The sequence below is a fragment of the Rhipicephalus microplus genome, unplaced genomic scaffold (assembly GCF_043290135.1).
Source record: "Rhipicephalus microplus isolate Deutch F79 unplaced genomic scaffold, USDA_Rmic scaffold_65, whole genome shotgun sequence".
Lineage (NCBI taxonomy): Eukaryota > Metazoa > Arthropoda > Arachnida > Ixodida > Ixodidae > Rhipicephalus > Rhipicephalus microplus.
In genome coordinates this window covers 511,268-538,415 of record NW_027464638.1, presented here as the reverse complement: position 1 = coordinate 538,415, position 27,148 = coordinate 511,268, and the positions used below count along the sequence as shown (strand labels likewise).

Genomic DNA, 27,148 nt, shown 5'->3' with positions numbered 1-27,148 from the left:
GGTTGTAGGTCTTTATAATTTCCTTGGCAATATTGTTGGTTGTATCTCATTAGTATTGTGGCAAACGCGGCAAAACGAGTCGTCCCCAAGTGTACACTTCTTTATATATATATATATATATATATATATATATATATATATATATATATATATATATATATATATATATATATATATATATATATAGCGAAGGTATGGGATATTGCACAACGGGAGCGTTGTCAACAAGGATAATGATATTTGTTTCCCAACAGTTTCGGGAGGGGTCCTCCCTTCATCAGGGGATGAGTGATACTGACATGAATTTCCAAACTTCGTTGCTGCCGCGTCCCTCTCGCCTTGAAACATGTTTGCGCGAGTGAGAGGAAACTAAAAAAAAGGGGAAAAAAACAAAAAAAAACAAAAAAGAGGGAGAAAAAAGAAAAGAAAGAAAAGAAAGAAAGTAAAAAAGAGGAAGAACCACTGTCAACACTGAGAACGAAACCAACTGTCCGTGTACGTCCACATACGTTTCTTATCACGTGCTGTTCAGTTGTCGACGTGTGTCGGGCCACCCAAGATTGTCGCCGCGGTGCCGGGAGGGTCCGTGACGGTGTGCGTAAAGAAAGGGTTTCCTCGTAATGGGTCGGTCAGCGTGCGGCGTGCGTAAAGGAAGGGTTTCCCGTTAATGGGTCGGTTGGTTCTTTTTACCTTTAATCTTCGTCTGTTTCCCTTCAATGGTCATCAAGTGGTAGGCGAACGATAACACTTTGTATGTGCATGTGAAAAAAAAGAAAAAAAAGGAAGAAAAGAAGAAAGGAAGAAAAAAACGAAAAACAAAAACAAGAAAGGACAGTGTACACGTACGAGTCAGTCAGAAAAAAGCATGGTCTCCAGCTATCAATCTTTGTCACCAATTATATATATATATATATATATATATATATATATATATATATATATATATATATATATATATATATATATATATATATATATGAGTGTGTGTAGTAATAATACCAAAAATAAGGCGATATTGCTGAAAGGGGTGGAGTTTTTTGTGTGGTAGTAATTATGTAACCATGCGGTTATGATAAGTTATCATTTTTTTAATTTCTTTTCTTTCCAGTGGTGAGTTCATACGGCATCACAACAGAGGTAAACGGGTGCCGCACGAATGACCCGAAAAAGATGACGAAGCTCCAAGCGGGCACAGTGTAAGCAAGACATTTACACACAAGTGGATAACACTGTTTGTGCTCATGCATGGAACGCTTTGCTTTCTCAATCGCTGAAACTGACCACCGGTTACAAAGTTAACATTAAATATGCTTCTATGCTTCCGGAATGGACGCCAACGCCTGAATTCGCAAAGTTTTCTTTTGTAGATACAATTCGCTATTGCTCGACCGCTTTCGCTAACCCCAGTCAGTCACTACATAACATTCACAGCTCGTAAATGCATCAAATTCAATAGGCATGATTCCAAGGCGCCTACTACTACATTCCAAGATAGAAAATGGGGTATGGGTTGTTTTGCGCAAATTTCATTTTTCATGTCAACTTGTGGGTAATTTATTATATAAATTATGCAATCTGTCAGATTCAACGCCTTCCTAAATAGACTGAACTATTATGCTTATAAAATGGAAGCACTTTTGTTTTTTTTGCTGTGCTCATTTTGAGCTAAAAAAAAAAACAGCTGATGGTGGTCCTGGTCTGCGGCGCGTCGAGTGATCGTCGAACGTGATTGCGTCTCCAGTAAAGTGATACTCCGTAGCAATATGGAGCCAATGAAGGTAAATGACCACTATAGTTGTCTACTCAGGAAACCTGCACAAATGCGCACAACGCGTTTGAGGTCATTTCAACGGACACGGTGTTTCGCGCACCTCCAAAATTAATGTGCACAATTGTGCCCAGCGTGACTACAGGGGCATTATTTTTGTTCACATCACTATCAACTGGCATGAGCTCTTTTTAGTTTTGAGTTTTGAGAAAACTTGACGTAGTGCACAGGAGTAAAAATAAATCAAAGGTCCAACTCCACTTTGTGCAGAGACGCCAGCGACGCCTTTTGCCAATCCGCGAACAGCTCTAACGTAAGCTCCTCGTGAAGTTATGGCGTAAAAACTTGTGGGGGGGGGGGGGGGGGTTAAGTTGGAATACGAGGTTTAAGTTGGTAACTTATGACATTTCTAGCTGTTTTGCGATGTTCCGTGCGTGATATTTATCACGTTACAAAGTTTTACGGGATTTTCAGTCATGTGACTAAATTTTAAGCGATGCTACGTGATTTTTATTCACGTGAACAGTTATTACGCGATGGCTTGTGAGATTTTGTGACGTGACTAGTTATCACGCAATGTTCCATGATTTAGCCACATGACTAGACGTTACGCTTTTACCTGACATTAGTCACGTGACTAGTAGGTGCGTAATCTTAGTCATGCGACTTGTTGTTGCGTGATGTTTGATTGTAGCCACATGACCCCGGTTCATTGTTCGCACTAGCCCGAGCAACTAAAACCTTTAAAGCTCCGCAGCTATCTTTGAAAGCCCAGCCGTTCTGCCTGTGAGCCGGCAATTCCGAGCGTATGCGGGGTTTTTACAATAGCGAAGCTCAGATAACTCTTCAGGAAAAAAAGAATCCAACAAGGAGACAGTCCATTATGTCAAACATTTTATTCCTTCATTTTTTTTTCTTGCGCGGATATCCGGTAAATTCATGTGATATCCTACCACCTTGATTAAACCCTTAAGGTCGGAAATCTTTTATGAGGAAAGAGATGAAGCGGTGTTCGCGTATTACCACATCACCCACTTGTACCACGTCAACGACATCGTGTCTTATAAACAGAATCTGACTGACTTTAATGTTTAAAGGCTCAGACATTGGCCCGTCGTCGAACTGAACCCAACTTCACGTGTAGATGGTGTAGAACGACTTTTGAAAGAGATAGGTTTCTGATTAGGTGGGCTTTTTTTTCGTTTAGTGTAAACTTTTATTCCTGTTTTATGTGGATATAGGTATAGCCATATATCTTTAGTACTCCATATTCTCCTTTTTGTTTTTTTAGAAACGAAAAACTCCTGCATGTGTGCGAGTGCTTTAAAGTCCTTAGAACTACGACAGTAAGGCGAGTTACAGGTAACTGCAGGATACACTACATATATTAAAAAAACAAACAAAAAACAACCATCATGATCGCATACATACTAGATCCATAGTTGTAATCGAAGTCTTTTATAACTCTCACAATTTTTTACAGGGCATTTTTATGCTGCCTGGCATCTGTCGTGGTCCTCGCTACGATAGTCGAATATGCGATCCAGCGAAGAAACCTGCCCCGAAAGAAGCATGATCGTGAGTAGCAAGCTGCTGATTAATCATTACGATACATAATTATTACAATCATAAGTGTTGCTATTCGCATAAAATTGCGTATATGAGCGCGCTAATCAGTTAAAAAATGAAATAAAGTAGCTACCCACCAGAACAAAGCGAGTTCTGTATGCGCAGTCGTATTAAGGTAGGGTGCCTCAATGGGCTCGCATTGAGGCAGCTTATATTTAGGTAGCACGTCGCGCCATCCAACACCCTGAACTGCCATACTTATACATCCTCCGCAAATCAAACACGAAACTTCTCAGCCTGAGTCCAGCTGTGCGCATGTTTCACCGTTTTCATATCGTAGAAATGTGTGCACTTTTTCTTAAACATCGAGGAGGCCTTCCTCGACAGGCCAGAATGTCCACAGCACGTACATTGCAGACTGCGGAAGCAAGGTATGTACTATCGCGAGGAAAAAAAATTGGGGGACCCTTAAGCTTCGCCTTTAATAGTGGAACGCGGTACCGAAATTCGGCCCCTAGTGCACGCTTCAACCGCTAAGTGCACACACACACACACACACACACACACACACACACACACACACACACACACACACACGCACACGCACGCACACACACACGCGAGCGCGCGCACAGGGAGAGAGAGAGATATAGTACCAGCGAGCGCGCGCGAATGGTACATACGGGTTTTTGATCTAAAGGAAGAGCCCCATGGCATCAAAGATACGCCGCGCGCAGGCCACTTCGGAGGCCATAAAAAGTCTCACAATGCCTCACAGATAGCAGCACTTCATCTAGCATTCGCTTTTTGCTTGATTAATGCCTCTAGAAAAGCATATGTTTTCCGCTAGATTGACATGATTACCCATTTTTAGAGCTGTTTGAAAGTTCCTGTGTGTTTTTAGCGGCGATGGCTGCACTATCCCGGCCTCTTTTGACGTAGTTTGATGGCCTCCCAAATGTGCCTACAAAGCGCAGAATAGGCTTGTTTTCGTCGGGACACCTGTCGAACGAAATGCATAAAGGAAAGTCCTTCCACTATATACATGACATTTATGTAGTGTGTTTTCCCGAAGCAGCTGCAAGTAACATATCGGCTATGTGGTAGGACACCTGCTTGCCACGCGAACGGCACGGGTTCGATCTTTACTGGGACCAAAAATTTTATTGTTTATTTAATTTGCTTCTTTCTCAATTTTTCACTCTCGGACGAATTTCCGCTCATAACCAACGGTTCCAACGCCGACAGCGGAATTTCTGCGACACGAGCTTTCTAACGCTCTCGCGTTAAACCGCAAACAACTGAAAGCATCGCTTTTGGCTAAGTCAAACCGGGAGGCAAAACTCAGCTAGCGACATCCTAGCGGTAGAATCCTGGCGAGCTATTTTCGAGATGTTCACCTAGTGCGAGTGTCCACTTCGGTAGCGCCCGTTCGGTTAGTAAAAATGCAGAGAGCCGTGACGTTATGGTGCTCTCGACCGCGTCGACCCACCGAACCCGCAACAAATTCCCAGCGTAAAGAAAAATAAACTGGACGAAATGTACAGTAATAGGACATTTAACCATGCTTCACAAGTCTCAACAAGCGTATGAACGAGTTGAAGTGTTTCAGAACGATGCAGGAGTTGTGCACCGACCCTCCAAGTACGTTAGGTGGGCGGCCGTGTTAAACCTAATTCAAGGGTCAAAGTAATTAGAGTTCATGCCTGGCATTAGAGATATGAGTCCAAAAGTGGTTCTATGAAGACAGAATTAGTTACTGCGAAACGCGTTTCGTCCCTCTCATTTGCGTCGAGAGTTCTGAAAATGTGACGGCAAAATGACGTTGCAGAAGGTGAGCAGGAGGGAGTGGGCGCGCTGCTCTCCGAGCTCCAGCCTGTCAGCAGATGTCGAAGTGGGCGGTCTACGAGGTAGACACATCGAGTATTCCACCCCTGCTCAATGCCACCTAGAAGAATACCTTCAGGCCTGCTCACTGCCGCTGTGACGTCACTCGTCTTGCCCGAGCGAGCGCGCTACGGGAGCCTGTGAATCTATTGCTACCATTGTCTACGTTTGAAAGATAAAGCGTTCGCGGCAAGTTTTACATGCTTAACAGCTATGTTCTGCCCTTTGCGTAAAAACATCACTGGTTTAAGTAATGCATTACACTTGAAAGTGTTAGGAGATTTATCTGGGCGCCATTTGTTCCACGAAAAATACTGTGCGCTATCGAACGTGTGGTTGATCTAAATGAGCAAAATTTGAGGAACCAATAAAGGGGCGAAATAAAAAGGGTAAACTTTATTCATTTTTATTTATCCGTACACACACGCATGTACACACAATATCTATAACATGCAGATAAACTGTTCCCACTCATTTGAAAAGTTTCCGCAGTTTTGTTTGTACTCTTTCGAACATGTCTTCAGAGACAGGAAGTTATAGAGGAGAGTGTGTGCTGCTGCTACAAGTATGTTATTCAGCACAATATCAGGGTGATGACCATTGCAAGAGAAAAAAAATATTTTGTTTGGTGAAATTCTCTTGTGACCAACACAATAAGCGGCGTTTTCTTTTTTGTTCTGGCCTCTCTCGTAGTGGTGCGTAGTCGCTCATGTAACTTAGGGCCTGGGGAAAATGTCAGTACTGGTTCTAAAATAAAGCCCCCGTGGGCGCTTCTACTGCAGGGCCGGTTCTCGCATTGGTATGTTTGGTATGGTTCATTAAATTTTCAAGCATGAAGTAGAGCTTACACACCTGAAAACCATTTAAAAAAAAGTGCTTTACTGTAAGTGTCTACACGCATCTAAATTTTAAGGAAACTTGTGAGGCTAAAGTGCTGACGAGACTGGCACAAAACTATAATGCCGCAATAAAGTGGTAAGAACACCCGCAATAAAATACTACGGACAAAACCAACGCACTAAGCAATGCAACCGCATTCCTCCCATTTTCCCCAACCTTGTAAACAAAGCTAATACTAGAAGTCTGCGATGCTAATCATCAATAGCAAAACGTTCACAGACGCTGAAGGAAAAACGCCTGTTCTAAAAAAGTACTGACAAGCGCGCTTATAATTTTGATGCGAGGGCTTACGCCAACAAGTCAGAAGCACCCATGACACCTTTATTTTTGAGCAAGAAGGGAACATTGTGGAGATGGGGCCATCGGAACCAATTAGTAATAGGTAGTACGGACGCACGTACCTTCGGGTCACGAAGAAAACGGATGTCGACGTAAGCTTGACAAATGACACGCCCCCATTTCATTCTTTGGTTGTCCTTAGGAAACGAGAACCCTCGCAACTTCGGTTCCTTTGTGGAGAAAATTTTCCACGCCACATCGCCCAACCATCCAGATTTGCAGTCGTACGGATTGCGAATACCCAGTGCACAAATCGTATCCACGCTGCAGTTCACGGACACAAAAAAACACGGTCTTCTCGAGACGCCAACAAGCACACCAGCACGCCACGAAAACGTTTGTCAGGCTTGACAATCCATATCTGTCGAGTGACGAGAGCAGGCGTAGGTACGTCTATGCAGCGCAACACACTGGTCTGAACAGAATGATGTCAGAGCCCGCGGCAGAAAGAGCGGAGAGGCCTGAAATCCTCTAGGCGGCATCACCCTGCCCGGCTTGCGCTCATGCGCCGAATGTAGTACTTATCATTTTCCAGTCATGCCTGGCACTCGGGACACACACGCGGTGCAAATGTGCCACCCATAGCAAGATTTTATAGCGCTACAGTGACGCTGGCTGAAAGCACAGATTCGCCTAGCGACACTCAATGCATATGGCAGTTCGACTGAGTTGCACACCACACTTTCCCCTATTCAGATTGATTTGCGTCGCGATGGTACGCCATCAAATTTATACTAAATGTGCGAAATGCGTGCATGCACATGTGATCGTGCTGTATCTTATTGTAGGAATGCGAACGGCGAAAGAGTATGGCACTAACTTAGTGCCACATACTGCAATCATCTGCACGCAAATCACTGCTGTAAAGTGAAATAGCTCGCGTCACGCTTGAATACGCGCAGTAAGCCATAGATAGATAGATATGTGGGGTTCAACGTCCCAAAACCACTATTTGATTATGACAGACGCTGTAGTGAAGAGCTCCGGAAATGTTGACCACCTGGGGTTCTTTAACCTGCGCCCAACCGATGGAGTGGAAATGTTGCAGGCCCGTGTGCTGAGATTTCGCTACACTTCTGGTTCACCTCCCTGATTTTTTCTCATTTTTTGTTTTCCTTTCTTTTGCATGATTTCGGGATTGATTGATTGATTGATATGTGGGGTTTAACGTCCCAAAATCACTAAATGATTATGAGAGACGCCGTAGTAGAGGACTCCGGAAATTTAGACCACCTGGGGTTCTTTAACGTGCACCCGAATCTGAGCACACGGGCCTACAACATTTCCGCCTCCATCGGAAATGCAGCCGCCGCAGCCGGGATTTGAACCCGCGCCCTGCGGGATGATTTTGGGATGCCAGCTGTTTTGAACGGGTCAAATGGTATCGAGTATTGCAACACCTCTTGTCTTTGTAATACGTTCCAGCAGCGAGAAATGTCACCGTCTCTTTTTGAGATTAATCCGTATAAATAAAGCGATGTGTGCCGCAAATAATTATTCAGACAACCTGCTTTACAAACTGCTGTGTTACTTTTTCTCTTTGTTCGGGGGGCAGCAGAGACCCCACTGAGGATACTGCTCATGTTCTCGGCCATCAACAACATGCGCATGCTGCTGAGAACGACAGACGTCGGGAGGAAGAAGAACCCCTTGAACTTTGTCGGTGGAATCAAAGTGTTCCTCATGTTTTGGGTCGTCTACGGGCACGCATACATTATTGGACAGATGGAGTTCGCAGGTATTCAAAAACACTGCGTTTTTGAAAGGTGGTGATGCTCACTTTCAGAAAGTCTATAGCCGATGCAAACTGCGTTTTATGTAGCACCAGTTTTGTAACATACGTCCATACATATAGCCCTGTAAAACCATCTGCCTGAGTGCACAAAAAAAGGCGAATGACTATATATATATATATATATATATATATATATATATATATATATATATATATATATATATATATATATATATATATATATATATATATAAATATGAAAGTAGATGCGCTTTCACATAACAACTGTTTATTGTGCCGACTTTTCGACAGGAACCCTGTCTTTTTCAAGGCATAATGCCTTGAAAAAGACAGGGTTCCTGTCGAAACGTCGGCACAATAAACAGTTGTTATGTGAAAGCGCATCTACTTTCATATTTATAACCTTGCGGCAACCAAAGTTATTCTTCTGTATATATATATATATATATATATATATATATATATATATATATATATATATATATATATATATATATATATATATATATATATATATATATATATAGACCAGTGACGCAAGTCACTGGTCAACCAGCGCTTCTTCCCGGCGTGGAAACTTAGAATGGCACTGTTAGTTTGCTCTCGCCAAGGTTACAGATATGAACTGTACGAACCACTATTATACGCAGGGCTTCGCACCTAAACATACACAGTGTATTGGCTAACCTGCGTAAACTGAGAACAATTAATATAAGTAAAAATCTTCCTTAGGTGGCCTACTAAGCTATCGATTAAGTGAAGAGTATCTGCGAGGGCTGAGAACAATATATTTGAGACCAAAAGTACCATTATGATGATGAGTTAACAAACTAAGCATTTATTTCATTATTTGCTATTGATGACAACCATGTAATCTCTCTAGAAATAATAAGATTAGGCCTGTGTAGCCTTAAAGCCACTGTTTCCGTAGGTGTGCATGGGAGAAGGAAGGGCAGGGGAGGCGGCGACTTTTCTAGTCACCTAAGAGGGGTGCGCAAAGTAAATTCCATACATGGATACTATAGAAAGGGGCGCACAGCGACTCAAAGGAGGTGGGGGGGGGGCAAAAACTTTATACAATAATATTATAGACTGGGGGGCGCAACTACGGACAATATCTCCACCCCCCCCCCCCCTGAAGGGGAACCTTGTGCATGCCTATGAGTGCTCCCAACTTCTGGCGAATCTATTGGCCTCTTTCTTACTTTTTTTTCGTTCTCTACAGAGTGTTTTACGGGAATTTGGAACATCCTTTTAGCCTTGGTGATTGCAAGTTGAGTCTGATGGCAACGCTAGTGATAACGTAGTCATGGCTTCTATTTAAGGAACGACCAAGGCTTTTTTATTGGTGTACTCAAAGATACCTTTTCATATAATATGCATTACCTTCACAGTGCCCCTCTATAGATTGACTGGAATTGCACTTTTTTAATTTAGTGAACCGACTGAATAGTCTTCTTTTTTTTGCCACAATGTTGTGAGTAAACAACAGCTTTCTAATTAAACAAAAAAAGCTTTTTATGTTTGTTTCTGATCAGTCAATTTCTTCCTTTTTTACAGATGACTTATTTTCGCTTTTGGAAATTTTCGCCAAAGTTCCTTCTCAGGTATTGCCAAACGCTGTTCTGAGTGTTTCCACCTTCTTTTTCTTAAGGTAAGCATACATACCGTTGTTTACTTGCGCGAATCATTGACGGAAGTCGAACAACTAATAAAGAAAAGAGCACTGGTTGAACGCAAGACACAGGTCAACCAATGCTACTTTCTTCGATGAAGTCAACCGACCAGCCCAAATTTCAACCGTGCTCAAGCAGCATCAGAAATGCAAGTTGATAGATTGATATGTGGGGTTTAACGTCCCAAAACCTTCATATGGTTATGAGAGACGCCGTAGTGGAGGGCTCCGGAAATTTCGACCACCTGGGGTTCTTTAACGTGCACCCAAATCTGAGCACACGGGCCTACAACATTTCCGCCTCCATCGGAAATGCAGCCGCCGCAGCCGGGATTCGAACCCGCGACCTGCGGGTCAGCAGCCGAGTACCTTAGCCACTAGACCACCGCGGCGGGGCCAGAAATGCAAGTTAGGCTAGTCAGTTCGAATTGCATTCAGACGTAACTAATTAGTGCATAAAGGGACGAAAGACGGGGCGAAGAAAGTGGTTAAGCAAACAAACTTTACTGTGACCTTGACTTCTAAGATGACGCCTCCCCCTCCACCCCCACCCCCTCTCGAAGAGAAGCTGACAGCATTATTGTCCACAGCAACGCCAATTCAGCGTGCCGTTATTTGTCCATCAAAAACGGAAATGATCCTCATCGTGCACCTGCTCGTGCTCTCTACATCTTCTTACCGCTCTTCGCTCGCTTCTGCTTCCTTCCCCAAAACATGTGCTGATTTCTCCACTGGGGCCTCTGATAACCCTAGTGGTCAGAAAACGAAGACAAAGCAAAGTAAAGGAAGAAAGAAGAAGATAGAAATGTAGAAATAACAGAAATTCTTGTTGAAAAGTTTTTTTTATGAGGTAGGATTTGAATTAGCGTACCATGAACTTAAGACAAGCGTCCTAACCACTCGGCTTTCCAGAAAAATGCTAGCATGACATAGCTTTTCCTTGTGTATTATCATACAGCATGGGGGTAGACAAGAGAAGTGAGGATGAGGACGGACATGAGAAGGGAAGAGAGCATATCGTAACACAAAAAGAATGCGAAATACAGAAATAAAAAGAAAAGAACGCAAAAAGAAAGAGAAAGAAAGTTATAGGCTAAATAAGTACACTGAAATAAACACAAAAAAGAAGATATAGAAAAAACCAAGAGAAGAGAAAATAAGAAAGAAATAGAGGAGTAAACAAAGAGAAAAACTGCAAAACATGACAAAACAGCAAAAGCCAGGACTACATAGGGGCCCAGCAGCTCCGCTGTCTCTTTAAAAGAGTATTGCACCTCCAGTAGAAACTACGCAAATCAATCAATCAATCAATCAATCATTTATTCACCGTGTCCGGAAACAACCATGAGGCCCTAGTGCAGGCACACGCAAAAATAAAAAGATACAAATAAACAGCAAAGTACAGACATTTTTCTGAAAAATCAAACAAAAGGAGGGAAACACACGTACAAACAGAAATCAGCGAAAAATGTGAAGAATAAAAGAGACAAGATAAGAATCATGGAATGGAAGTGAAAAACAGGGGAACTATACACAACTATGTAGAAACCTTCCTGAAAGAAGGAAAAGGGAAGACTGTGTACATTGTGAAAAACTATGTTAAGACAGTGCAGAGCTGCGATAAAAACAATGAGACAGCACTGTGTGAAACATCAATACCATGAAAGTTGACATTATATAGATTTTGTATTCTGTGAATAAAATAATGTTGAAGTAAGTTGGCAGGTACACAGAATGGTTGATTCTTTCTGGTTAGCTTACGCAGAATTCGAAAACTTACACAACTGAGAAGTGAAGGGCAGGATATCATACCATGAACTATTAAAAAAAAAAAACAGGCCAGCGCAATTTTGTCGGCAGTGAAGTAATGGCAATGATAAGATCTGGCAGTGTTAGAACGAGATCCATAGTGATTTCTAACAAAACGATGGTTGCAAATACTTATAATTTTTTTCTGGATTCGTTCAATGGAATCCCTGCCTGATTCAGCGATGCCATTCCAGATCACATGTAGATGTATATTCGAGTTGAGGAAGACATATTGCAGTGTACAATTTGTTGAAGGCTGTAGAGGAACTGAATTCTCGAGAGATCCGGCAAACACAGCCGAGAGAACGAAGGCCACGCATAGCAGCCCATTTAGTGTGAGCAAAAAAAAAAATAACATGCTATCAAAAAGAACCCTTAGATCACGTAATGCATGAACCTTATATAACAAAATGGTATTCACAGAGTACGGAAATAACACGAATGGACGTTTCGTGGTATATACTCATGAATTTTGTCTTCGAGGTATTCAGAGAAAGGTTATTATTGTCGCGCCATTTGGAGAAAAAACACAAATCCAGCTTCAGCAAGCGAAGTCGTTAACTGAATAAAATTTCTTCAATATCTTGATGTCATCAGCATACAGAAGAAAAGAAGAATAGCGAATTGCTGAAGAAACATTGTTCACGTAAATTAAAAATAAGACTGCGCCTAATACCAATCGTTGGGAGACTCCACTAGTCATTTTGTACAAAGAAGATGGTTGGCCATTTACGGCAACTTAAGATGATCTATTAAGCAGATAGCTGTGCAGGAGCTTCACAACGGATAAGTAAACATCAAAATTTGCAAGTTTAACTAAAAACAGTGAGTGGCTGGCTACGTCAAAAGCCTTGCTCAGGTCACAGTATTCTACGTCAACCAGTCCTCTTTGAGAAATAGGTGGAGATATTTGCGTCATGAAACCAGCAAGATGTGGAATAATAATAATAATAATAATAATAATAATAATAATAATAATAATAATAATAATAATAATAATAATAATAATAATAATAATAATAATAATAATAATAATAATAATAATAATAACAATAATAATAATAATAATAATAATAATAATAATAATAATAATAATAATAATAACAATAATAATAATAATAATAATAATAATAATAATAATAATAATAATAATAATAATAATAATAATAATAATAATAATAATAATAATAATAATAAAACAGAGAGAGAAACATTTAATGGAAGGAAAAAAAAAACACCAGGTCTGCACAGTCACAGTGAAAGCTGAGAAGAGCGGCCTTTCAGAGCCTTTGCTAAATATCTTCTTGGTAACTGCTACAATAACATTTGCAGGGTGCTCACGAGTGTTGCGGAATGAACGTCTTTATTTCATTCCAATTCATTTCCGGTGCATTAGAGCTTGTTGTAATTTCATTCCTTGCCCCGCCGTAGTAGTCTAGCGGCTAAGGTACTCGGCTGCAGACCCACAGGTCACGGGATTGAATCCCGGCTGCGGCGGCTGAATTTTCGATGAAGGCGGAAATGTTGTAGGCCCATGTGCTCTGATTTGGGCGCTATGAATGAAGGAAAGAAGGTTTAAGCTAAGGGCTAGTTTTCTGTGTTAAAAACAGTAATAATGAGAACTAACAGAGAATCATGGCCAGGAAGGTATAGGGAATAATATTATAAGTAATTGTATTGTAAATGCAAAGAAAGAAAAGTGATGACATGTCGCAAGTTCGCTTCTTGCCCACGGCAAGTTATCTTTTTATTCTCTTTTCTTTCTTCACATTCGCATTAAAATTACTTCTAATAACTGCCCCTATCCATTCCTTGACTTAAGTGTCAGTCAGTTCTCATTAATACTGTTTCTAACAAAGAAAACGAGCCCTTATAAAGGTTAGCCACAATTTTTTCTGCATTTTATAAGAGGGCATAATTGTAGTAGGCACGTTGCTTATGAATGAACCCTGCTTGTAATCAGCCAAGTCTTTTTAAATTGCTGCTTTATTGTTAAATTCAAGGGTCTGAATTGCTAGTGTTTTATTTTTGAAAAAAAAAACCGCACGTCGACGAAAATGTGCTCAATTTTCGGAAAGGCAGAAAATTTTATTGCCATTTCATTTCCTGCAAAATGAACTTAATTTCATTCCCATTTCATTCATCCAAGCTTTGTCGCCATTTTGTTCCCATTCGATTCCGAGGTCGCGAAATGGTGGGATGATTCGGGATTCATTCCGATTCCGCAAAGGCAACTCCGTAACACCGGTATCCACTACCCTATAATCCCTCATAACTTTTGTGTTGTAGGTAGGCATTCAATAATCGGAGAAGCGTGGTACCTGCTACACATATGCAAAGGACATTTAGCAATATTTATGATGTGGCTGACGACAATGAAGAATTATGCCTGGAGCTTTTGTGAAGGGTTGGAGCATTCGACGACCCACTCGTAATGCAATTCACATTGTGTATTGCCTGGTTGTTTCTGTGATGTTATAAAACGCTTCTTGTATTACCATGACTCCTTTCCTTTCATCAAGCCATCCTAAGGCGAATTTGCCATAGAGTTTCAAGCACCAGTGTGGCTCAGTGGTAGAGTATTAGGCTGCCACGCAGGCGACCCGGGTTTGAATATCTTTGTGTCCTGGTGCCTTTTATTTACCAAGCTTTTTTTTCTTGCTTCGCGCGATAGTGGTTACCGGCAGCGGCGGCGGACAACTACAGCGCACGTGACCGTTGTCTTGGCCTCATAAGAGCTTTCGCTGTAAAATTGTTTGCTGGTGTGCTTATAACAACTGACGTGGTACTTTGCATATCTATAAAAAGAACAGTTTTAAAATATCGCTTGGAGTTCTGAATGAAAAAAAAATTAAGATAGCTTCAAAATGAGCGAGTAAGACGGGCAATGATATTGAGAAATGAGACTATAGGGGAACTCAGGCTTTTCTGTGGCTACGTAAAAATCCGCCTTTAAACGAAAACAAAAACTGTAACTAAAAGAACAAGAACTTCAGGACCTGCTATTGTCTTCAAGGGCAGGGCATAGGACCAAGTATTCCACGTATTTGTGCCATAGAGGGTGGCAAATTACGTCCGTTTGGCACCCAGACAGAGATATAAACCAACACGTGGAGCATTTCAGGACGAGATTCGATATTTTTAGTACACCTTTGTTGTGACCCTGCTATACATATAACATAGTATCGAGTGAACGTCAGGAAAAGAATCGCGATGCATTGCAAAACGTCAGCTGCCTTAATAAGTTTGCTAATAGCCTAGAGTGAGTACCCGAAACGAAGTATAATAGCTGCCACTGACACTTGACATTGTCTTGGGATTCTTTTCATGACTTTCAAGCGATATCTAGCCTGTTATCACGTGTACAAAAAAGTCGGCCACCGTAACACGTTGGAAAAGGATCGATAGGTGGAGTAGTTTGTAATTCATATTTGTTCAGTGCTCGTTTTGAATTGTTATTCCTTCGTCCGTTGTCTGTACCCGCGTTCCCAGTACGCTGTACCATAATATGTTCTGAGATAGCCTACAGTCGATGTGCGAAAAGTAGCCGTGAATTAAAGGACCGATGGAAATATTGAAATTTCCACGCACAACGGACTTGCACGAGGGGCTCCAGACACGTAATGATACCGTATGCACCATAAAACTGCCACTTTATGATGTTTGTGTGTGTTCCCTTTCTCTCTTTACTCTTCTTTCAATCTCCCCTTTCCCCTGTTCATGGTAGCGCAGCGGTTGTGCTAAAGTGGTTTTCTTGTTTTCCTTTTTTCCTTGAGTCAACGAAATACAAACTATTATATGTGACCGAACATAAATTTTTTACCGGTGCTGCATGCTGTATAGGTATCGCCAACGACATTCGTTAATATAGTCGCAAAAGGTGCATGGTTGCACGTTTTGTACCTTTCTTTCTTCGTCTGACGATGATTGCGTTTCATTAGCCACGCTTGACGATGTATCTGTCTACTGATCATGCCGAAAAGACCACGTAGCCCGGAGAACTTCCGGGACGCAGCACATGCTATTCCTTTTTTTCACCACCACACATATCAGCCGATGTTTGACCGGCAACTGCTAGATTGGTTTGTAAAAAAAAAACTGTAAGTGAGTGGAAGAAAGCTTCAAACCATTTTATTCAGTTAGAGTTGGTGAACGGAAGAAAGACGCCTAATTTAATGCACGATCAGAAGACATCGCATTATCAAGAAAGTTTACTGTAAGTTTCTAACAGCTGATTAGCATGAAATCACTCTGTGGCCTCAAAATAACTATGTTGCTCGAAATGAGAAATAAATGCATGGCCGAGAAACAATGAAACAATGCGTGAAAGTGGTTAAAGACAACACGAGGCATCCCAATAAGAGGTGAATTGAAAGGGCGGGAAGTGTCGCGATTCATTTCTTCCCTTTAGGCTCCACGTGGATACTTTATTAATAATACATTACTGACTCTACGCTATGCCTGCATACTTACACTAGCAATAATTATTTTGCTGACGAGGCTGACTTAGAAGACGAGTTTATGACGGTACGACAAAGTCGCGAAGAGTATTGTTCACATACTCTGTTCATTATCTGTAGTGCTGCCTGATATGGTTGAGTCATGTCAGTTCTGTTCCTGCTGTCTCGATTGTGCTGAATAAGACCACAAGCGTACCTGATTTTATTTGCCGATTCCAAGCACCTTTTCATTTCGCACACTGCGCATGTACAAATACACCCAAGCTCCTTCGTGATTTTCTTAGCAACCTTCAATCAGCTCGGTCAAACATCACTTTCAAAAGCAGGTGCATTTAATCCTTCGTGGTAGAGATTTCTTATTTGAGGAAACGACTTTATTTTTTGTGCACCAAACGAGAAACTGATGAGCGAATGTTTTATTGACTGTGAAATTTTACTTACTATTACGCGAAAAATTGTTTTTCTCTTTGGTGTCACTTCGAAGAGGACCAAGAGTCTGTAGCTATAATGATTTGTAAATTTTGTACCTAAATTTATCGACACTGGGATACTTCAGGCGTACTGAACTTTTGTTTCAATTCGGGAAACAGAAATGAAATCAATGTCGTATGTAAAACGAATTTCGGGCTCTTTTTTCATACCATGCTGGGCGGTTCTATGTGTGTCAGCATGGGATGCACTTACTAACGTTCTTTCTTTCTTTCTCTCTTTCTTTCTTTCTTTCTTTCTTTCTTTCTTTCTTTCTTTCTTTCTTTCTTTCTTTCTTTCTTTCTTTCTTTCTTTCTTTCTTTCTTTCTTTCGCTCTCTTTCTTCCTTTCTTTCTTTTCTTCTTTCTTTTCTTCTTTCCTTCTTTCTTTCTTTCTTTCTTTCTTTTACCTAACCACTTGCTTTTCTTTACACTTTTAACCTAAGTTCTAGTTTCCATGAAAGAACGAAAATGTACAGGTAAGAAACAAAACGTAACCCCTGAGTACCTTTAATCGATGCCAGGGGTAATAAGCAGAAATATAGTTCACCGAGATACAAAAACGTTCTTCGACTTCTCACAAATTGGCGAATTCACAAATGATGTATCTTCTCTTCACAGCGGGTTTGTACTGCCATTTATGGTGCCAAAACCAAAAACAAGCAAAACAAGCTTAGGAACCATGTACCTGGTGGGAATCATAAAACGTTACATCAGGTACGTACTCAGGTAATTTTTGTTACATTGAAGAAAAAAAGAACTGTCGGCGTTATGGGCCACACCTGTTTGCGTCAATCTTAAAGATATTACTTGAAGATAAACTTAAATATAGTAAAGATTAACGACTCAAGGACATTTGAAGCATACAAACATTAGTGTATGCGTCATGCCGATGATGATGATGAACAAACTTCATTTAAGTAGCAGAAATATCTTCCTCCCCTTTAAGACGAGGGGAGAAGCACCCAACCTATACTCTGTTTCAAAAGTTCCCTTCAGCACTGTGGAGGCTACAAGGCCACCAGCCAATAAGAAAGGCGATTAGCCCCTTCACATGTATTCATCCGTGCCATGTCGTCTGCTCACCGTCTGCACGCCGTCCGCTCACTTACTTCTCTTTGCACACTCATTGCATGTGACATGGATGGTTTATTACTTTAAAAATTAAGTAAAACTGTCAGACAAGCCATGACACTTCAACTTCAGAAAGTTTGGCGTCTTAAGAATATGATTTGTGGCTCTAATGAAGATCAGTAGACGCTCATGTCGGTGAATAACTTCACTTTGTGGCTCTCCGACACTCCTCGTGGCTCTGGCATGACTACTTCTTCTTTGTCAACGCGTTTCTTCCGCATCTCGCTGCAATGAATCTTTTCTATCTTTTTTTTTGTTTCACCGAAGAAGCATTAGACTCGCGCGGAACGCTGTGCAAAGTTGCATGTCCAATATTTGGAGAAGCAGCGTTCTTGGTATGGCGACGCAGCCCAAGCCCTGGCCTCGGCACGTTAGGCTTATCAGATATGGCTATAGACGCAAGCAGCATATCTAGCTAATAACGACCAAACGTACCAGATGCTTCATTCTCAGAGGAACATGAAACAAATCGATGGCTGATTTCACCATTTATATGTTGGTGTCAGCGCTGTGGGCGTTTAGCAGGAGCAAAATCGGATCGAAGCGGGTGGTCGCTTCGGCATGGGGGCTGCCATGTTGATTTATAACCACAGTTACTGCCAGTAACCGACACAAACAATTTAATGCGTAATAAATGAACGCGATGAAGAAAAACATATCACGTATTGATGTGGCACCATAGAAACGCCAATTTTAGACAACCTTATCGTTTTCAAGGCACTTTTATCTGAGACTATGTTTCACTGCGCAACCGTGTGGATTTTTTACACCCCGAAGCTTTGGTAGTGCTGAACCAAAGAGGTGAAACAAAGTATAGATGAGAGCCATGATCCCATGGGCCTTGGCGGCGTCTTCAGCCTGCCGTATCAAGCGGGCTTGTAATTGCGAGTCAGAGCTGAGGAGAGCGGTATCCTACCAACTACGGTCTGACAATTCACCTCTCACGTGGACCTGCGGGCATGCCCTTAGAATGTGGCTCCAGTCTACCCTGTTATTACAAAATTTACACTTGTCCGAAGGAAGTCCCCGCACGCAGCAGTTCATCTTTACATGACGCCGAAATGATAATGTTTCTTTAAAAGTGCAGCAGCTTGTGCACAGGCTTGTAACTCTCAAAACAATGACAAAGAGATACGTAATTATGAGATTTTTTAGGCGTTGTTGCTTAAGAGGTTGAGTTTTTTTTTTTCATTCTCATTCAGTGCTACTTTTTTATCTTATTTCTACATTTATTGCATTGCTAGTTTGAAATAACTGACTAAAGTGGCAAATTTAGTTAACTGAGGTGATTATGGGGTTACAGCTTAGAATCTATGGGTCGGGGTATTGCAAAACAGTAGGTGGTCTTATGAACGCTGACGAAAATTGATTATTCAAATAAAAAAAATGACAGTGCCACGTACTTGTTGTCCAGTTTCCAGTTATCCAATTTCACAATAAACAAAGCTCAACCGGACTAGGTACAGTCAGACAAGTTTATCTTTACTATGCCCTGTGGTTCGTGTTGTTTATTTAATATAAAAAAGGTATTCAGCCACTTTGAAGGTATCGCCCCTAGATATAAAAATCACAGCATATCCACGGAGTGAATGATGATGAGTGGGGTGAAGCTCCGGAGAGTTTTATCGGTAAACCATGAATCGTCCATCCATCCATCCTTGATGCGGGAATCTCAAGTCTGTACCAGCCTTTTGTTTTTGCGCATCTCTTGCTTACCGAGCATCGTCTTACGGTAATAGAGGTGTTTTATTGATTGTGAAATTTTACTTTACTATTCTGTCTGTCTGTCTGTCTGTCTGTCTGTCTGTCTGTCTGTCTGTCTGTCTGTCTGTCTGTCTGTGTCCGTTCATCCGTCCGTCCGTCCGTAAGTTCGTCCGTCAGAACCTGCTGAGTGAGTCATCAAACTAGGTGGTCACGTACCACGAGCTAGGAGGGACAGACCCACGGCTTTAGGAGCTTCGCCCCTAAAACGAGAGCAGATCCTGTAGTCACCCCGCCGCGGTGGTCTTGTGACTAAGGTACTCGGCTGCTGACCCGCAGGTCGCGGGATCAAATCCCGGCTGCGGCGGCTGCATTTTCGATGGAGGCGGAAACGCTGTAGGCCCGTGTGCTTAACCTTGGGCACTCGTTAAAGAACCGCAGGTGGTTGAAATTTCTGGAGCCCTCCACTACGGCGTCGCTCATAATCATATGGTGGTTTTAGGACGTTAAACCCCACATATCAATCAATCAATCCGACCCCGGAGGCAACGCCCTAAAACATCAAGTATCAAAGCGCTAACCATCAGGAGGAAAGAATGCAATAAATAGGCACTTGACGTACATGCCTGACGTTTAAAAGAGTGTCTTTGGCACGAGAGAAGCACCAGCGCGACAGTGACTGCTTTTTGGGAAGATATTGATGGAATTCCACTATGTGAATGCTTCTTCCTAGAATTCATAAAAAGCTGTTCAACAGTTCATCACGTATGTTCCAAGACACCACGAGATACAGAAAGGCTACAAATCTTCCACAGTAAATTTTAAAAGGAAGGCTTATTGGTCAGTAAGTGGTACACTAAGAAAAACACAGTTCAATAATGATTTCTGCACTTACCGGGTATTAGAGGTAAATAATAAGTAAAGCTTTCTAGATATATTTAGTTCAATCGAAGCCGTATTGAAAGGTTGCGGAGTAGGTATGGACATCTGGGGTGCAGCAAAATCAAAGTGGCAAGCGTTTTCATTTTTCGCTACCATGAATGTCTCCCCCATGACTTGTAATTGAACATGCGACCTCTCAGTAAGACGTTTCTATAACAACTAAGTGGTTATATAAATTGCATTTACCTGGACAGCAATGTACGAATTCCAAAAAACTGAATGTTACCGCGAACGTGGGGATTGCTACACCCCCCACCCCTTAAAAAAAGGCAAAATACAGCTTGCACGCTACGTTGAATTTTCTGGATATGCTTCTCATGGCACCATGAATTTTGTCAGAGTATGGTTGAGACCCATAATTAATAAATCATGATTATACTTTGGTGATTATCAGGTCAATATGACACCAAATTTTCACCTTAGAGACATGTATGTATGTATGTATGTATGTATGTATGTATGTATGTATGTATGTATGTATGTATGTATGTATGTATGTATGTATGTATGTATGTATGTATGTATGTATGTATGTATGTATGTATGTATGTATGTATGTATGTATGTATGTATGTATGTATGTTACTATAGCGACAAAGTACCTGGAAGAACGGGGACTAGAGCTGTCATCAGGGAAATGCTCGCTTATAGCATTCACGCATAAGGCTATGAGCCCATATGTTATTAAAATCAACGGACACACGATCAACTACGTGAAGACCCACTGATTCCTAGGAGTCATAGTTGATCGCGACCTCTCCTGGAGCCCTCACATCGCCCACATGAAAACTAAACTCACCATGATCACCCACGTACTTAGGTTTCTTGCTGGAAAAACGTGGGGTGCATCGGTACGAGCAATGCTCCAACTCTACACTGTTCTGTTCCTCGGTTATATGCGATACAGCTTACCCGTGCTTTGCGGGATCCGAAGAACAAACTTGCGCGTCCTCCAGTCGATCCAAGCCCAAGCCCTGAGAATATGCCTTGGTCTCCCAGATGCGCGTCTACAGCAGCGACAGTCATCATTGCGCGTGATTATCCAGTCAACGCATACATCCGCGTAGACGCTTTGAGAATGCACATAAGACATTTCGCTCGGCTTCCATCTCATCACCTTGCCTCACTTCGAACTTCTAGGCCCCACTCAGCGTTCAGCGACACTGTAGCTCAGCATTGCGCAGTGCTTCCATTGCACTTCACGCATGCAGCACAGCCGCCGATACCATTATAGAGCCTACACCCACTCAAAGCCATTCTTACAATTCCTGGCATCCAAAATAAGAAAAAGTTGTCGCATCTAGCCCTGAAACAGGCCACATTACTTTTCCTGCAAGAGAAGCACAACGAACGCCTTCACATTTACACGGATGGCTCGGTGTCTTCAGTAAGCTCTGCAGGGGCGGTGGTTATTTCCGCGAGGCACATCACAATTAAATTCATGACATCGCATTTGACGTCGTCGACAGCTGCAGAACCTGCAGCCATTCGTGCAGCTCTGGAGTTTATAGTGAAAGAACCTTGGGGAATTTGGTCGATCTTCTCGGACTCGAAGGCATCTCTTCAATGTCTTATATCACCCTTTCGCCATGGACCTAATGAACAGTTAGTAGCTGAAATAAGGCTTCTTCATCACTAAGCAACCGAAAAACAGCACAGCATAGTCTATCAGTGGATACCAGGTGATTGCGGTATATATGGCAATGACCGCGCAGATGAGGCCGCTAGATCTGCACACGATGGTACCCAATACACAGCCATCCCGTTCTCAAGAACCGACGCAGCTACAAGACTTCATTCGCTTGCACGTGACCTCACACTGGTACAGTGGAACTCAACAGACTTCACAAACGCGCGCCTCCATAACTTGGATCCCGATCTGCAGCTTCGTCTTCCCCCAAGGATATCTCGAGCTGAGGAGACTCTTCTATGCCGCCTGTGGCTTGGAGTGGCCTTCACGAACGCATACTCTTATCTCATTGGGATGGCCAGCTCTCCTACATGCACTTACTGCAGTTGCGAAGAAACCATCGCGCACCTTCTGTGTGAGTGCACCCATTTCAACGCGCAAAGACAAGAACTCACTGAAGCTCTGGATAGACTAGACAATCGTCCTTTGTCGGAACAAAGGATTCTGGTTCATTGGCCGAGCCCATCCTCAGCCCAGAAGGCTGTCAAAGCTTTGCTGCGCTTTTTGCGGACAACTGGCCTCAGTGACAGACTTTAGTGTCTTATACTCTTTGATGTTGCCTTTCCTCTGTCGCATTTTTTTGTAATTTCTCCCTCTCTTCGCAACATTTCTTTTTAACATCTTTCATTCCCCTCACCCCTTTCCCCAGCACAGGGTAGCCAGCCGGTCTAAGAACTGGCTAACCTCCCTGTCGTTCCGCTTAAACTTTCTTCCTCCTCCCCATGTATGTATGTATGTATGTATGTATGTATGTATGTATGTATGTATGTATGTATGTATGTATGTATGTATGTATGTATGTATGTATGTATGTATGTATGTATGTATGCATGTATGTATGTATGTATGTATGTATGTATGTATGTATGTATGTATGTATGTATGTATGTATGTATGTATGTATGTATGTATGTATGTATGTATGTATTCGTGACATCACAGTGACATATCCGTAGTATGGTTGGACTAATATTCTGAGCGCACAACATGAAATTGTAAAACAAGCGAATGCATATAAAAGTTTTAAAGACCTTTTTTACCCACCAAAGGCATTTATGGGGCTGCATAACGTCACATAACAAGAGAGGTGATCCTTTCATATTCGAGGCCCCGCCGCAGTGGTCTAGTAGGTAAGGTACGCCGCTGCTGACGTACAGGTCGTGGGATCAAATTTCGGCTGCGGCGGCTGCATTTTCGATGGAGGCGAAAATGCTGTAGGCCCGTGTGCTCAGGTTTGGTAACATAATAAAGAACCCCAGGTGGTTGAAATTTCAGGAGCCTTCCACTATGGCGTCTCTCAGAATCATATGGTGGTTTTGAGGCGTTAAATGCCACATATCAATCAACATCAATTCTCTTATATTCGAATGCGTATCTTTGAAAGATACCTTAATGGGACTGTAGAGTAATCTAATTGCATGCAGTTTCTCTGCGCGCATCTGAAGATTGATATATTGTTGTCTTAATGGGCTGTAATTGCTTGAATGGGAAAGATAAGAGCTGTAATTGAACGGCGGACCTCGTGGTGAGCATTAATAATCCCAAAATCACTGAAATACCAGGCATGATAGAGAATCAACTGTAAGAAAATTTGTGATTGCTCAAAATGAAAATTCCATAGTACACAGCGGAATTTTCTGCATGACCATGGGATTTTGTTTAATCCTATTTAATCTTTTTAAGAGTCCCAGTGGACTACAGAGAGTCTTGAGGGCACAAGGTGAAATTAAATTCTCGTCTCCTTAACGCTATAGTGATTACAGATGCCACGTAAGGAAGAAACATCGAGGTTGTGAATAGCTTTCCAGATTATACAAACTCTCTTCAATGCTTCCATACCGACGGCTTCGATGTTTATATTTGCGTCAATATCTGCATCAATCTATTGATGAGCCTATAAACGTGCAAGAAGTAGCATGAGAAATGGCATTTTACATTGCTGAAGTGAATTTATTTCGAATCTGTAAGCGCTGCCTGTCACAGCATGACTCTAAAGCGCTCATTTTCCCCTACTATCCATTACAGTATTGCTCACGTGCGTTCCTTCTTTTTAGTTTTTTTCATTTCTTGCTGTGAGTATTTCCCGCAAATAAACAGGGCAAGAAAATATGAGTTCATCTTCATCTACATAATTAAGAGAAGGAAGCAAACAAAAAGAGGCACCCAGCTTTCAGCGAACCTGCATTACTTCACTGAACTAATTGGGGAACACTGACGTGTTCTGCATTACAAAGTAACAAAAATGGTGCTATTGTGTGGTATAAAACATTTGAGGATTCTGATTTTTCATTGTCCAGAGTCACAGTGCCCACAATGGCTCTGATCCTGTGTTTTTACCTGGTGCCCCTGATGGTGGACGGGCCAGCTGACCAAGACAATTTGGCTTTGCACGAGAGAAACTGCATAGAGAGGCCTTGGGCTGTGCCAGCGCTCATGAACAACTTCCTGCCACTGCACATCATGGTGAGTGAATTCGGTGGTCTGGAAATTTCGTTCGAAAGCTGCTCGGTCGAATGCCATAGGAGATATGTATGTATGTATGTATGTATGTATGTATGTATGTATGTATGTATGTATGTATGTATGTATGTATGTATGTATGTATGTATGTATGTATGTATGTATGTATGTATGTATGTATGTATGTATGTATGTATGTATGTATGTATGTATGTATTTATGTATGTATGTATGTATGTATGTTGGTTCCTTCTGCCATCACCCTTGAACCCCACATTATTTTTTTGCTGATTCGAGAATGCAGTAGACAGACTTTTTTACCATCAATCTTTAAACAGACCATGACAAATCATCATTGATGAGGCAGGCAGACCTACATTTGTTCATTTATCCCTAATGAATGCATACCGCAAATTTCCTAGCAAGCGCCTCCTATACGATGCAGAGTAACCCAACCAGAATAGAGGGGAAGGCACTGTCTCGGTCCCGGACCACTCATTGGCGCTTATCGCTTATTTGATATCTGACAAAAAAGGGAGAGGGCGCTACCTCGGCGGGAGGGGGAGGGGGCGCTTGCATGGCGTTTTACAGTAGTTTGTTTGATTTTTTTGTTACAAAAGCTTTTCTTTTGCAATTCTTAGAAAATATCCAAGTAAAAAAATGTTTCAGGTCACAAATATAAAAGCGAGCATCGTCGAAGTCATTCAAAAGCGGCCGGACTGCTAAATGAATCAGTGAAGAGTTTAATAGACGCTATGGCGAGAAAACTGAAACAAAAAATCCGAAAAAATAAAAGGACTGAATTATCAAATCGGCGCACGTTCACTATACCAGGACATGCTGCATTTTTCGAAATAATTGAACATTCTTAGGTTTTGTATAGTTGATGACATTAGGTTTTCTCAGAGTTCCTGTTCCTTCTGTCGTTTCGGGAAAGTTCATAATTATAATGCCACAATAAGAAAGATAGTAAATTAAGGTAGGAAAAATCATTGATACTCACGAAAAAATATTGGATGATCTGAATGCAACCTTGGGGGTGGTGCGGCGACTCACTTCAGGTAGGTGTGATTTGATAGGGGGAAAGCACAACAGTTGGAAGTGTGTGAGTCCAAACTTGTGAGAATAATTACGACGTATGCAAGTTGAAGAATTTAGATTCATGTGACAGCCCATCACAGCTATCACTGTAAAGTAACCTCGATAAAAAACTTTCGCAGCATAGTGCATACAGAGTGCATAAACTGACCGGACGTTTGCTTTAGAGCTATTCAAGTGTAGCCTTCAAAATTTAGAGTGATATACTTCTCCCTAAGCATTTGCCGTTTCGAACACCGTCTTTTGTATTCAGTGGTTTCGCACAGGTCTAGCAGTACCAGCGTGTCATATTAGGAAGTGTGTATTTTTTCTTACAGTGCCTCAATCACCTGTGGTATGTTTGCGCTGACCTTCAAATATTCATTGTAGTTGGGCTTCCAATGGCACTGGCAATATTAAGGTAAGACTTTATTCTTGATTGTCGCCATCTAAAGACTTGGACGGTTGGTAGCTACTATTTGGCATTGTATTGCAGTGATGTCACCACCAATTCCTTGCAAACCTTTGTGACAAGTGGCAGATGATAGACACTGAAAGCCGCTTGTAGGTTAGAACGATTGTGAGGAAGATACTGTGAGAGGTTGACTAAGACTTCGGCCAGTGAGTAGACGTTTTTACGACAAGTAAGTTTTGCCTGTACGTCAGCGGAATATGCAGGATTTTATTGATTAATAACTAAATTATATAACTAACACATTAATAAAAAATTCTTTAGTTTATGGTACTTCTTGCACAAATTTTTTAGACAACAGATGAAACACGCACGGGTGCAACCTTTTTAAATGAGAATTTCTTAGCAAACTTCGGTGACTTTGAGCCTGCCTGCCTGCCTGCCTGCCTGCCTGCCCGCCCGCCCGCCCGCCCGCCCGCCCGTTCGCTCGCCTGCCTGCCTGCCTGCCTGCCCGCCTGCCTGCCTGCCTGCCTGCCTGCATGCCTATCTATCTATCTATCTATCTATCTATCTATCTATCTATCTATCTATCTATCTATCTATCTATCTATCTATCTATCTATCTATCTATCTATCTATCTATCTATCTATCTATCTATCTATCTATCTATCTATCTATCTATCTATCTATCTATCTATCTATCTATCTATCTATCTATCTATCTATCTATCTATCTATCTATCTATCTATCTATCTATCTATCTATCTATCTATCTATCTATCTATCTATCTATCTATCTATCTATCTATCTATCTATCTATCTATCTATCTATCTATCTATCTATCTATCTATCTATCTAACCGCTTACGTTTGGGTGCTCTCGTGGTCTCCCTCTTAACTTGGCATGAACCAAAACTATCATGGAAGGGTAAGATCGTTTGACGAATATGACGCGCTGGTCAAAACATGAATAATGTCACAATTTCGTCGCGTACATCGCCAAACACTTTTTACCAGACAGTGGCACATACACACGGGCGGATATGTGCTGCTGGTATGCGGGTATGTGCCACAGGTAATTGGCACTTAGTTTCTACCCA

General features: G+C 41.7%; 1 protein-coding gene across 2 annotated transcripts in view; it reads left to right on the top strand.

The window, feature by feature from the left end:
* Window positions 1-27,148, top strand: part of LOC119161373 (nose resistant to fluoxetine protein 6) — an 82,905-nt gene that overhangs the window by 30,050 nt on the left and 25,707 nt on the right. Inside the window, exons 4-10 of one of the 2 annotated variants that reach the window (XM_037413814.2) lie at window positions 1,109-1,196; window positions 3,252-3,346; window positions 8,022-8,201; window positions 9,780-9,873; window positions 17,251-17,346; window positions 24,394-24,559; window positions 25,972-26,054. In XM_037413814.2, the coding sequence (XP_037269711.2) occupies window positions 1,109-1,196; window positions 3,252-3,346; window positions 8,022-8,201; window positions 9,780-9,873; window positions 17,251-17,346; window positions 24,394-24,559; window positions 25,972-26,054 (802 nt within the window). Of the gene's footprint in view, window positions 1-1,108; window positions 1,197-3,251; window positions 3,347-8,018; window positions 8,202-9,779; window positions 9,874-17,250; window positions 17,347-24,393; window positions 24,560-25,971; window positions 26,055-27,148 lie in introns of both variants that reach the window. The other variant, XM_037413813.2, reaches the window with a different exon arrangement.